Source organism: Orcinus orca, chromosome 10 (genome assembly GCF_937001465.1).
Source record: "Orcinus orca chromosome 10, mOrcOrc1.1, whole genome shotgun sequence".
NCBI classification, from domain to species: Eukaryota; Metazoa; Chordata; class Mammalia; order Artiodactyla; family Delphinidae; genus Orcinus; species Orcinus orca.
In genome coordinates this window covers 54064496-54078990 of record NC_064568.1, presented here as the reverse complement: position 1 = coordinate 54078990, position 14495 = coordinate 54064496, and the positions used below count along the sequence as shown (strand labels likewise).

Genomic DNA, 14495 nt, shown 5'->3' with positions numbered 1-14495 from the left:
TTTCTGAATTATGTATTTACATTTTTGAGACCATATAGTCACCTGTGTCTGCTCTGTCTACTCCACACTGATTCAGATGTAAAATTCACCCTCTTTCCAGTTTTCCCCCCAAAATCCTACTCAGAATAACATTAGGGAAGGCTTGAGTCATGTTCAGTAATGGACATGTAATGGACATGTAAGCAATTTCAGACTGAATATAAAGATTCATCCCTGTGCTGAAAATGCCCTTCAGTGCCCCCCTGCCCCACCATGGGATTCCACCAGCCCTTCCCCTCCACGTGCTCCTGGCCACCTCTCTCCTCCCACTTTCCTCTAGCTTCTCCAGGCTTCCTCCCTCTCCCTCTTTCTCAGAAACACAAGTTCCCTCCATTTATAACTGTCTCTTCATGTACGTTAAGTGTCTGTCACCCATGCCTTAGGAGCCTCTGTTGATACCAAGTATCTCATCAATGTAATTTCCAAGAGAAAGAAATGAACATTTCCTGCCTAAGCTGATTTCTGATCCTGCCAAACTATGAAGATAATGACATTTCCATCTTGTCATAATAATAAAATCAATAAAAATAAAACCAGGGGCTTCCCTGGTGGCGCAGTGGTTGAGAGTCCGCCTGCCGGTGCAGGGGACGTGGGTTCGTGCCCCAGTCCGGGAAGATCCCACATGCCGCAGAGCAGCTGGGCCCGTGAGCCATGGCCGCTGAGCCTGCGCGTCCGGAGCCTGTGGTCCACAACGGGAGAGGCCACAACAGTGAGAGGCCCGTGTACCGCAATCAATCAATCAATCAATCAATCAATAAAACCAATAGTAATGACTGTTCCTATCTATTAGGTTGTTAGTATATACCCAGCTCTATGCTAAGAACCTTGTATGCATTATTTGACTAATATGTCTCAAAAAAAAAGCTTTCGAGTATGAATATTTGACTCCATTTTACAACGCACTAAGAGATTTATAGCTACAAATTGAGATTTTTCTTAACCATCATGCTGAACAACTCAAGTCTGCGAGCAGGTGGACTGGGGTAAAGCTGAACATATGTGAGATGGTGCAGTTCACGGTGATTCTTAAGACCTCAATGGGAGTGGGTTGAAATTTACCCCAAGATGATGTCCTTTGTCTATCCATTGTTTGACAGCTGTTATCAAACAAGTTTTTCTTCAATTTTTGTGGCAAAAAGTGGAATCTGGACTCTGGTACCAGAAGGTCTCTTTCCTGCTGGTCCTCCTATCCCTTGCCCTTAACTCTTTACTTTGAACACATCCTTGGAGGCAAGAATGGTAATATCTGTAGCTCAGCAGAAACTCCTCTATTATGCTTTTGTGTTGTCAAAGTTATATATGCTCACATGGATAGGGTAATATTGTTCCAATCTGGTTTTTTTCCCCCTAAATATGTACAGTTCCCAGAATTACTTTTCTCAAATAGCTTTATGCTCTACTTTTGCAGTTTTCAACTTGTTGTTGCTTTATATTTTTTTCCTCCTTATTTAGAACATTACCCCATCTTCCCTGCTTCTCCCCACTTCCTTCTTACCTTCACTTGTTCCCCACCCATCTTAGATCAGTCTCTAATGTGAATATTCTATCTAGTCGAGGTCAGTTTCCACACCTGAAAGTCTCTTGACTCAAAACCAAACGCACACAAAAACTATATGTTTGTTGACTCTTGTAGAGACTGAACTTTGTTTTAAAGGACAATTTAAAGGGCACCCTCAACATTTCCTCTTGTTGACTTTTATTGTCTACTCTAGTTCACTGGAATGGCTAGAATTTATGAAGAGTGGGTCTGAGATGCTTGAGAGGAAATCTTTTGTGTGGAAATGGAATTTACTGTGTGTATGTCAGCCTGAATGAGTGCTTTTTCAGTTTGTCTGAAGTGTCCTCACCTAGCCCAATTTAATGCTTTAGTCACAGACTTAAGTAGAAAACAACAAAGCTTTGAGGCACATTGAGGACTTGTCTATCTTCTTGACAAAATCCCTCCATTCTTTCATTTCCAAAACGAAGAAGAAAACTCTGTTTCCTAGAGGAAAGATCAAGCGAGCCTTGAGAGGCTGAGGGTGTTAGTTGTTGGCCTGTGTGTTCATGTAAGTTTCTGAAAGTGCTATCCAGGTAATAGGTCAGTCAGGTCATTTGTTAAAGTGATTTTTTCTTCTTGAAGCTTGCAGATTTAGAGGCAGATTTAAGTAAATGTTGATTTGACCTCAACAGCCTCTCTCATTTGAAGAGGTCATTACTTTACAGAGACTCTTAATTCTTTGCAATAATAATAAGCAAAAATAATAGAGAATGTTAAGAAACAAAAAGGATGGTATAAACAGACAGGAAATTTAAATACAACAAGGGAAGACTAACAAGAAAGTAATAATACAGTAGACCAACTTAATCTGTTCCTGGATACTGTGGTAAATGTAAAATTGGCAATAATGAATAATATATAAAATTAAATAGCTTTATATATGTCAGATAATAAAGGAGAAAGGAACTATCCAGGACATCCAGTGGGTTGGTAATGAAATCTGTTTTTTCTGGGCTCTATCAGGTCCTATTGCCTAACCCATGCTTTAAGACTGTAGTTTATGTTTACTTAGTATTTGGCACATACTAGGGGCTCAATACAGTTTTACTGAATGTTGCTAATTATTGGAATTTTACAGTAGAGCACTGTCACCTCTCAGTTTCCTTAATTTCTCACTTCTGGTGATCTTTTCTCTTTATGCCTTCCATTTCTTTTTCTTGTCTTAGTGCACTGCCTAGAATCTCTAAACAATGTTAGAAGAGATGATACTGAACATCTTTATCTTATTCCAAAATTCAAATAGAAAGCATTCAGTGTGTCACCATTAACTGTGAGGTTAGCTGTAAATTTTTTGTTTACAGACTTCTATTCCTAGTTTCCATCTACTCCTAGTGTGCCAAGACATTTCCTCATATGCAGACGTTAGATTTTATAAAAGATATTTTAAGTCATTACAATGATCATATAATTTTCTTTATGGTGAATTATGTTGATTGACTTTCAAATATTAAACCTACCTTGCAATCCTGAAATAAATTCTACTTGAACATTATATATATTATATATTATTATTATATATTTATATATAATATTATAATATATATATATATCTCACTGAGTTGATAAATTTTATTTCCTACACTATTTAGGAAGCTTTTATAAATATTCATGAAAGACATTGGGCTGTCGTTTTTGTAGTTTTCTCTTCTCGTAATGTCCCTTTCAAATTTTGATATAAAGAATATGCTACTTCATAAGATGAGTTGAGAAGTGTTCCTTCTTTAGTACTCTCTGGAAGAATGTATACAAGATTGCTATTATTTACTCCTTAAATGTTTGGAAAATTCACCAGAGAAGCCAGTTGAAGCTGAAGATTTTATTTTGGGAAGGTTTTGGATTCTGAATTTATTTTTTTTAGTAAATATAGACTATGCAGATTTTTTTTTTTTTTTTTTTTTTTTTTTTTTTTTTTTGCGGTACGCGGGCCTCTCACTGTCGTGGCCTCTCCTGTTGCAGAGCACAGGCTCCGGACGCGCAGGCTCAGCAGCCATGGCTCACGGGCGTAGCCACTCCGCAGCATGTGGGATCTTCCCGGACCGGGGCACGAACCCATGTCCCTTGCATCGGCAGGCGGGCTCTCAACCACTGCGCCACCAGGGAAGCCCTATACAGATTTTTTATCTCTTTTTGCATCCATTTTACTAAATTTTGCTATTCAGCAAATTTGTGTATTTTATCTAAGTTGTCAAATGTATTGACATAATTTTACTCATAATATTCTTTTACTATCTTTTCTACTTACCTCCCCTCTCTACTAAGCCCAAGGAGTCTTTAATTCCTGCTACTCCACTGGGAATATGCTTTCATAGTTGCCTCCATTCTAATTCCTAGTTTTATCTGACTTACTTTTATCTCCTGAGTGGTCTTTGTGGTTCATGGAATCTCTCTTATCTTTCTCTGTATTTCATGTTACCCATCACAGAAAAATTGAGGAGAGGGTAGGAAGGAATTCATGATTTCTATATGGAGTTGTTTCAAGTTCAAATTTTAAGACATAGTTCCTTTTTATTATTATTATTATTTACTTATTGGCTGTGTTGGATCTTCATTGCTGTGTGCGGGCTTTCTCTAGTTGCGGTGAGTGGGGGCTACTCTTCATTGCGGTGCACGGGCTTCTCATTGTCGTGGCTTCTCTTGCTGCAGAGCACGGGCTGTAGGTGTGTAGGCTTCAGTAGTTGTGGCACGTGTGCTCAGTAGTTGTGGCTTGCGGGCTCTAGCGCTCAGGCTCAGTAGTTGTGGCACACGGGCTTAGTTGTTCCGTGGCATGTGGGATCTTCCCGGGCCAGGGCACCAACCTGTGTCCCTTGCATTGGTAGGCAGATTCTTAACCACTGCACTACCAGGGAAGCCCTGAAATAGATTCTTAATCAGCTAAATTTCCATAGTATTATGTTTTATTTTTATTGCTACCACGTGATCTGTGCACATGCTCAAACTTAATGGGCTTTGGTTTTTTCCCATACATTCGTGAAAATTGCTTTTTCTGCACAGTTGAAGGATTCCATAGACTGTGATCCTGTGGGAATGACAACTTCTCCCTATATTGCAGTGGGTGAGGTTTTGTAAATTTCCAGTCTAAGATCAACCTCCAAGATTCTTCTTTGTTCCTCTCTTTGCTGTATGGCAGCAACAAATAGGCCTCAACCCCGAATATAATGACGACAGTCTGTATTTTTTTTTAACAGTTTAATGCACACCTCTCTGAGCTATGTTTAGCACTATTCTGGTGAGCTGTATAGGATAACATAGGCTACATACTCCTAAAAATTCTGGGCTCCCCTTTCTATCAAGCCTACTAACTGGTCTTCTTCCCTTTTCAGGTGCTTTTACTCTAGTAGGTGAAGTCTATGCTGCTATCTATATTCACATCTACCTACACTTTAGGGATAATTATTTCATCACTCATAGATGTCTACTTTGTTATTTCTGCATTAGTACCTTAAAAAGTAAATAGGCCATAAATTAGCACTAACATAAAACATTATGAAAGCCTACAATATTACTATTATGGGGGTATCCACTTACTCTCCAACATTTCATTGGCAGGAGTGGAAGAATATAGGAAGAACTGAGCAGTAGAGGTCCAAGTAGAAGTTCAGCCCTAGTGCCCTAGTGGGGGCACTCTTTCCTTTCAACGAGACCCTCTTCAGCTCTATTCTTCTCTGTGGATGGTCTCTCATCCACTGAGTGACATGGAGACTTAGAAGGCATTCTTAGAATTATACTCCAGGCAGCTGTTACTACTTAGCCAATGTAAACATGTGAAGTGATACTAATTTGCCACCCCAAGTACACCAACCTCTCCCTAGCTCTGAGATGACAGAATTTTGCAAATCCAAGAAATAGAATCCTCAAAACCCCAGAATACCTCTACCTAAGGTAACTCTGTGGCCTCCTCCTGAGCCGCTTACCAGATACTGATGAATCATAATTCAGGTTGTTCCCTATACCCACAAGCTTCCTTTATGAAAGGAAACTTTGTATTAGATGGAACTCATAGTAATCCACACTGCATGCTATTAGCATCATCCAGCACAATTTCTGCTTCCTCTGCTCAACTTCCTTTCCTATATCCTTCTCAGTGACTTTCTGGGTTTGACAGGACCTGGACAACTACTCTTGCTGAAATTTGTTAAACCGATTTTTGAATGTTATAGCAAGGACTAGACGCACCAATTTAAAACCTACGTAGTATAACAATAACTCCAAATGAACAAGTTTGATCAATTATTTTATTTTACGAAATTCCAAGAATTGAAATGTGGGGATTTCCTTGCCACTCCTTTGCTCTACAGATAAATAAAAGGAAAAGTTTGCTCAAGGGAAATATATAAAACGTTTTTTATTTGTTTTGCTTTGGTGGGGGAAGAGAAAGTAAATCAGGAACTAAAAATTTGGAGTTTTCACTTTCTGTTTCTTCAGAAATAATCAATGAGTCCACAGTAACAGAAACAGTTTGTTCTAAATTAAATAGAGAAAAACACAATTCCTCTCCAACTTCACCATTTTTTTTCTCTCTTCATGTAACTGTCTTGGTGATGCAGTGTCTAGACTTCTTGGAAGAAGTGATGGAGTCTGGAATTTATTCTGTGGGTTTGAAAATGGCTATCTGCGTCTCCTACATACTTCTATGTGAAAATCCAGTGCTTTCAGAATATGTAAAAATCATTGAATTGTTTACCAAAAAAGAAAACTTATCCATGAATATCAAAACTTTAAGCTGCCACCAACGGGGAAATATTATACGGATTTATCCATTTTATCTACATCATCTTATTGTAATATGGGTCCCATCAGCCATTATATCCCCCCACAATGCAAAATAATGTGTACTCATGAAAGAATTATGGAAGACATTTTCTAGCTTTTGAGAAAAACCAGTAAAATAAATTAGCTTAAAGGATAGAAATCCATTCTTATTTTGCTTTTAATAAGTAATTCACAGAAATTTATCAACTCAAAGGGCAGATTTTTTTTATATCACAGGTCCTTCTTTAGGTTTTTGTCATTTATTAGCTGGATGAAAAGAAAGCAATCTTAGGCACTGAGATCTAAACCATGTTTGTACAGCCTGCATTATTAAGTCTGACTGTAGTTTGTCTTTGCTCTTAAGGAAATCATACTGTATGCTTAGAGAAAGTTCAGAGTTATTTGTCACCAGTTACCTAAAGCTGAGAGTTGATCTTACACATAGCTGTAGCCATTTCTTGTAAGTTCTTGTGCGTTATTTTACAAGGCTGTCACTTCTTGAGGCTTTACCCTAGAAAATATATGTCTACCACAGAAAAGTTTCATTGCAAACGTTTATCGAGAGATAATAACCTTACGGGGTATAAAACACCATAGCATTGACTTGTTTAAAATAAGCCTATCCCTAATTTTGAAACAACATTCTCCAGCTCTATTAGATTTTCTGTGACACCAAAAAAAAAAAAAAAAAAAGAAGAGCAGCCAGAAGGGCGTTTTTTTTTTTTAATTAAAAAATACACATACACAACACATTGAACTGAGCTGATCTCATTTATACTATAAAATCTCCATTAGTTCTGAAGAGTAGCATAAAGTTAAATTATAAAATAAGTTAAACACAAGGGGTAGCCTTTCCAGAAGAAAATGAGGTATTCTGAGTATATAGTGAAAATTTTAAAATCTATGGAAATTAAATGACAATAAAATGTTTAAACCAAGGCATTATTATCCTATATTTAATTGAAACTCCAATTATTAAAGTCTATTATTTTTTTAAAAGTTGATATTATTTTGCATGGTAATGATCATAAAAGCTCTTAGGACCTTAGTTATTTTATTTCAAGGGTACTGAAGTAGACTGAATCTTGTGTCAACAGAACTGGAGTTATTCCAGTATATCTCAGTTTCTCAGTCTGTAAAATGCGTGAGCCATATTGCCTAACTCACAGCATTGTTCTGAAGAGATAACTCTGAATTTATGCTATAAGCAGTTCAGTTTGGGCCACTTTCACAACTTCATTGAATGCCACAGAAGGTATGAAGATTTACTGATTTTACTGAACAGAACACAGATGGGGTTTTGAATAACTCAGAGTCATTTCAAGAAGCTTAGCTAAGAATGACACAAAATGCTTTTCATTAACTACACTGCTTGAGAACTCTAGTTTGACAAGGGAGGTCTAAAACTGAGGTGGATTCTCATGAGAAGTCGTGAACGGTGCTATGTGTGGCCCCAGCCCACGTCCCTAAATCTAGTTCACAGAAAGGTCTCCTTAGCGATGCAGACCATGGAGCAGGGGTGGGTCGAGCCATGTCCAGTGACATTGTCTTATGTCGAGGAAGGACACGCACACTCACTGATGACAATTGCAAAGTTTGAAATTACTAACTCAGGAATAGAAAATACTCAGATCAGTGACGGAGCATCCTGTTACTGGTGTATTATACATCTTGAAAAACCATGACCAAAGGGGAGAACGTGAGCCACAAGAGCATTAACTCTGTTGGTGAAGACACATTCCCACTTGCTACAGATCTACTAGGATTTTTGATATTCAATTAAAGAAACCTTTTTCAAAGTATATTCTTGAGAGTACTAGTTTTAAGCAAAATCAGTAGGTGCTACCAAAAACAGTTTTAGAAACACTGATTTAAAATCTCCTTTAAATAGGCTTCTGTAAAACCTGATTTCTCAGAGTTTTAAAATTCTATCTCTATAGCAAAGAGGATACATTGTGCAGCATTGCTCTGGAACACAGAAAGCTTTTTTCTCAGTTGAGCTAACATTTTTAAAAAATACATTGTAGGGAATACTAAATTAAGGGATGTTTAAAACCTATATGACCTGTCTGAAATGGCCAAGAAACTGTTATCTCCAATATGCTTTGTAGAGCAATTTTGTTGGCAAAGCAGACACCTGCCATGGGTACTAGATATGAAATAATATTTGCTGAAATGTGACTCCAGAGTTCTGTACTTATTTGAAAAATTGATAGCAGTTGGATACCTGAATAATCATTGTCTGCTTAAGGACACAGGGTAATGATGAGCAGAGGGGGCTAAAGTATTTGTTTAAAGGTTATACAAACACTTTATAGGGGTGGGGAAATTGATATCTATAGAGAACTCAGAATTATTGACAGCTAAGAGGCATACAAGATTTGTAATTGGAAATGGAAGGCTTTCTTCTTGTGTCCTTTTATTCAGCCATTGAACAATTATTTACCAGGTACCAGGCATTGTGTGGAGTGTTGGAAGATGCAGAGACATGTAACACTTGGTCCATGCCTTTAGAGAGATGAGAGTCTGGACAATTTTAATAGAAGAGTGATGAACACTCTGGGAACACAGAGGATGGGGCACAGAAACCTCTGCTAATTTTCAACTATGAAGCTAAGTTAGTAATACCCCCAATCCTTGCAAACAACTGCCCTTGGTACACATTACAAGGCTGTTTTTGTACACATAGGAATTGCACACAGTTGTTATCAGCAGTAACACATGGATTACAGGCAGCGGTTTGGTTTGTTTGATTTCGTGTTGTTTCACTAAGGCTGTCTCTGTTTTTAGCAAATAGATGTAGTAAGACAGTGCTTAGTTTAGGATGGAGAAGCACTTATCCCAGAGTTGCTTTATTGCTATATTTCTCTATGAATAGTAAACAACAACAACAACATCTGATGAACCAATCTCCATTCAGATATTTCCCTCGATTCAGAATTATCATGCCTCTTGGATACTGAAAGTACCGATCAATGCACAACATTGTAATTTAGGTTTTGCCTATTTATGCATGGCCTTAATACATGAACTCAGCAAATTTAGAAGAATACAAAATCATGGGCTTGTAGTTTTCCATAAAAAGTGTTCCTCTAAAGCTTTGTGTATTGAGAAACCTTGTTTTCATTAGATGGTTCTGGTTCTGAAATTTTGTGATGTTCAAGTTTAGAAACTCAGAAATATAGTTGATTTCATAGAAGATTCCATTCTCAAAGAGTAGAACTTTGACTTTTCAGGGGGTATGTGTATTACAAACAGGAATATGGGTCATGCTTTTTGCTTATGGTGGTGGGCATATAATTTTTCTGGGGCTTCCGTTTTTCGTTGCCAAAATACATGTTATCCCCAACACATATTTTACTGACTACTACAATGTAGTGAAGAATGATTGGACTGTTGTATTGTTCATCTGGATGAAGAAAATTTGGAGAATTAAAGGAGTGGAAAAGGAAATACAGTGAAATGAACATGGAATAGGGGGAAGGAAGAAAAGCAACTTCAACATTATCTGGAACACTATTTCCTTCATATATAAAAAAGTGATCAAATGACAAAAATGATAACATTTACCTATTCTGATTGTTGCTAGATAAGTATTTCTTACATTATTCCTCTCTTTTACGTTAGAAAAGAAATTATTATTCACAATATAATGATTCATTCATTCAACAAATAATCTGTTGAGAGCCTACTATGTGCTAGCAATAAAATGGAGAAAAAAACAGACGTCATCCCTGCCCTCCTGGCATTTGTGTTTTAGATGTGAAAGTGAAATGTTTGGGAGCTGATGTAGAATATTCAAACGGACAAAGTGAGGGGATGGGGTGAATTAACTTTTACTGACATCGGGGAGGTGGGCTGCTGTTGGTACTGAATCAGTAAGCAATGACTATTCTATGCTGATAGGAACTGCAATATTTTTGGTCAAAATAAAGTTTAAGTTTCATCATGCATTGGGGCCACACATCGAAAGCAGTCTTATGTGATATCACTTTTCTCACTGGTTGCACGCCCAAGTTCACCTGCATTTTTCTTTGATTCCCTCTAGTATATGACTGCCGCCGCTCCTATGCAAGGGACCTACATTCCCCAGTACACGCCTGTGCCTCCGACAGCTGTTTCCATTGAAGTAAGTCTGTCTCTTCTTACAGAACAAGGTTAGGGCAGATGAATCTCAGCCACATGCACTGGGGTCCACCATAACCCCCAAAATCCTTATTTGTGATTTTTGTGCTACTTGAAAATTTGAAGTTGCAAACTCACTCTGTGAAAGTATGTACTTTACTTGAACATACCTATGTTTTGCTTTGCATATGACATAAGCAAAATTTGGTATCCAGGTCTGAGAGGAGTGCCATTTTTATGTTTAGAGAAAAGATCAGAGATCAAATAACTACCTCATCAAATGTTAGCCACAAACACTCAGAAAGAGGAAGGCAAACATGTGCAGCTATTTGAATGAGCTAGTTCTCTGATGCCTTGTTTCTCCAGTAGTGGTCCCTAGACCAGCATTATCAGTATCACCTGAGAGCCTGTTAGCAATGCATATTTTCAGACCTCACCCAGATTTACTGAATCAGAGTTTGCATTTTAACAAGATCCCTTAAGGATCAAGGTGCACATTAGAAGTTGAGAGGAACTGGATTAGAGAACTGGTTGTCAAACTTTTCTGCATATCAAAATTATTTTAAAACTTAATACTTTAAAAAATTGTGATGCCTAGGTCCTATTGCCAGAGACTCTGATGGGGTCTAGGGTGTGGACTGGATACCAGGACTTTTAAAAGATGCTAGGTGATTCTAATGTGTACCAAAGATGAAGAACCAGTGCTCTTGCCAATGAACCTTGACAGGACTGTGGCATCCTACAGACAAGAGAGAAAAACTTCTACCACTCATATTGCTATGGATACTGTGAAAGATAAAGTCATATTTTCCTTACTGGAAGCTTTGTCCCTTCCTCCTCTCTTTTCATTGGGCTGAATCCATTTCCTCTACACATTATTTTACTGGACAGAGCCAGCAAGATACATAGGAAAGGAGTGGGGCATAGGACTATGTGGATGGTGGTAAGACACTTAGAGGTGTATACTTCTCTCTGGTTCTAACCATTATTGTTTCTTGCCCCCCCTTCCCCTTCTCCTGATGCGCATTTGCCATTATGGTCACAGTGCATTTCATCCATCAGTTGGGACTCCTCTGGAGTTCATGCCATTGCTACTCCATGAGTTGGCCAACCAACTCATGTTGGTACCACTCATTGTGGGAGACCACCATGACTCTTCCAACCTCTGGAGCCACAGAGATTGGGTGAGATCTTTACAGACCAAATTAGATCTTTTGAAATGTTTGTTTGCTTGTTTTTAGTGTGTGACAAATATTTGCTCGTACCAGGGTTTGGGAAGCACAGACATTTAAGAGGACAGTGTCCTGTCACTTAGGAAACCAAGGAGGTCCAATTCTTGGAGGACCAGACCTATGGTCCCCAAGGAATATTTCAGTATTAAAGAAGTTTTAATTGGCTTTTCAGAATTTCAAGAATATGTGATTAAAATGTATGTTCTTTGCTATATTTAGCTATCAAAACTCATCTAGGTCATAAGAAAATTATGAATCTAGACATTGTAGGTGACTTTAAGCATAAATCTCTGCCACATATCCACATTTCTCTATCTCTGGACCAAATGTGTGTGCTTATCTACAGAATCTGAGCTATCTGAGGACTATAAAATAAGGAGACACATTTGACAGTGTTGCTTAGTGGGAACAGTCTAATTATAGTTAAATCTGGGATTTAAAAAGAAATATTTCACTAAGAATTATATAAGTATACCCTGATATATTGCCTTGAATTTGTGCTTATAAAGGAAAGCACTGATTCATTTTCTATGTAAAAACACGCATTGAAAATTCACCAGTATCCACACAAATCAGTGTGGTGGGAGGTTCATCAAAATGCATAACATCAAATAGTATATTAGGGAAAAAAAAAAAAGATTGAATTCATAAAGGGAGAATTTTCAGATTCTGAGGAACAATTTCAGGGAGCTTTTGTTAGGGATAGGGAGTTGACCAAAAACCTATATCCCTGCAGAAGCCCAAGGCTATAATATAAGTAAAACCAGGAGAATGTATTCAGATAGATTCCCTCCTTAGGACTACTAACTACCAAACCTCTCTCGGAACCAAACATATTCTGAATGATGACCAACTCAAGAAATCCATTCTTGTTGGCATCTGATGACCAACTCAAGAAATCCATTCTTGTTGGCAAAAGCCATTCAAATGGTAAGGGGAGGAGCGAATCAAAATTAAGGATGCTTGTTTCTTTCTTTCTTTTTCTGAAACTTCTAAATGAATTCCAGTTCACATCAAGGAAAATGAAAATAAATAAAACAAATCAAATTGCTTAAGGGAGACACTGCTTAACAGTGTCCTTTAAAAGAATTCCAAACTTGGATGTAGATTTTTATGAAGGTCAAAGTCCATTGGTTTGACAGATCATAGAGATAGGGTAGACTACTTTATTCCCAGGAAAATGCTCAAACATACACGTTTTTATAGGAATTCTGCATGAATTTTTTGATTAAGGAATCATTATTTAGTGTGGCTGTATGCAACCATGATTTAAAAGTTCTAACTATGGGCAAAATGCTTTCCTCATCATTTGACTGCTACAGGGTCTTCTGATGGCAAGGCTTCTTGGTGACACATTGAGGTAAATTCCTCAGCCCTTATCCAAATGTGCTCTGTGGTTTTTCTTTGGGTTCTTGCTGTGGCTTTATATAGCTGAGTGCAGCTCTACTCAAGCCATATGGAAGATGGGTATGCCCTACAGTCCATCTGCAAGAAGCCCTTTTGCTAAAGCCAATAAGACTTTTGTGTTCTTATTGCCTCCATAGGGTGTTGTTGCTGATACCTCTCCCCAGACAGTGGCACCTTCATCCCAGGACACAAGTGGTCAGCAGCAGCAGATAGCAGTGGACACATCCAACGAGCATGCATCCGCATATTCTTACCAACAGTCTAAGTAAGTTCAAGCCATACTAAACTCTTTCCCTCCAGGTCAGCCATCTGGACATTATTCTCTTACGTGGCATCTGCTATCTTTTGCTGCAGTACAGACCATCCCTAACTTAGTGACAAACATATATTTAGTTCATTATTCTGTGGGTTAGAATTTGGGCTGACCTCAGGTGAATGGTTCTTCTGATATTGACTGGACTTGCTTAAGCATCTGGGCATAGCTCCTGGGCATCCTCACAGTTCTGCTTCTGGGTGTCAGTTGTCTGATGGTTGAGTGATGGACACCAATGAGCCATGTATTGCTGACCCTCTAGCAGGCTTATTCCCATGGAAGTCTCAGAATTCAGAGAACAGCAAGAGAGGATGCCCAAATGACCAGCATTTTTTAAATTCTGTTTATGACTCATTTGCTATTGTCCCATAGGTCAAACGCAAGTCATGTGACCAAGCCCAGCGTTAATGTAGGAATTCACTACCAAAAGGCTTGGATACAGAGAGGGGCATCATAGACATTGTTACCAAAAAAAATTCTACCACACATATTTTTTGAAAACCTCCAGTATTCACACTTGAAACTGGATAGTGTGTCTGCATTTTGGTCTCAGTGACTTCATTCTTAAATGAAGACAGTAACACTCCCCTGGCAAGGGTGCTTCAAACTCACCCAGTAAAACAGTTTATGAAAAAGAGTATTGTTAAATATAAAACAACATAGAGTACAGTCTTATTGAGGAATTAAGTGGCAAAGCAAAAATCAGGGAGTCAGAATTACTACTGAAAAATCCTTAAATCACTGAGAGAGCAAAGTTCAGTTAGCTTTGTGTTGAGTAATTATGGAGATTAAAATTTGAAAGGTTTTGATTGAAACCAAAGGAATTAAGAAAAGTTCAGTCTATATACAGATGTCTTGTCATGCTAACTATTTTACTTTATAGGTAACAGTCAAAGCCCTGCTGAATAGAAAATTTCCAAAAGACTCTTCCTGTTTGCAGAGTGCTGTTCCATTTCTTGATCATCAGTTTTCTTTCATCTCAATACACATTTAGAGATTTGTTTGTTGTTGAAAGATTGATAATGGTAATGGAGTCTTCAGTATGTGCTTTAACTTCTAAAGTCAGTCCTCCAAATTAAATATGCTAGAA

At 38.0% G+C, this 14495-nt stretch overlaps 1 protein-coding gene across 6 annotated transcripts in view; it reads left to right on the top strand.

Moving 5' to 3' along the window:
* Nucleotides 1–14495, top strand: part of RBMS3 (RNA binding motif single stranded interacting protein 3) — a 724151-nt gene that overhangs the window by 687374 nt on the left and 22282 nt on the right. For 3 of the 6 annotated variants that reach the window (XM_049715938.1, XM_004279675.4, XM_004279673.4), the window contains 2 exons: nucleotides 10377–10457; nucleotides 13230–13357. In XM_049715938.1, the coding sequence (XP_049571895.1) occupies nucleotides 10377–10457; nucleotides 13230–13357 (209 nt within the window). Of the gene's footprint in view, nucleotides 1–10376; nucleotides 10458–13229; nucleotides 13362–14495 lie in introns of those variants that run through there. The other 3 variants (XM_049715940.1, XM_004279674.4, XM_049715939.1) reach the window with 1 other exon arrangement.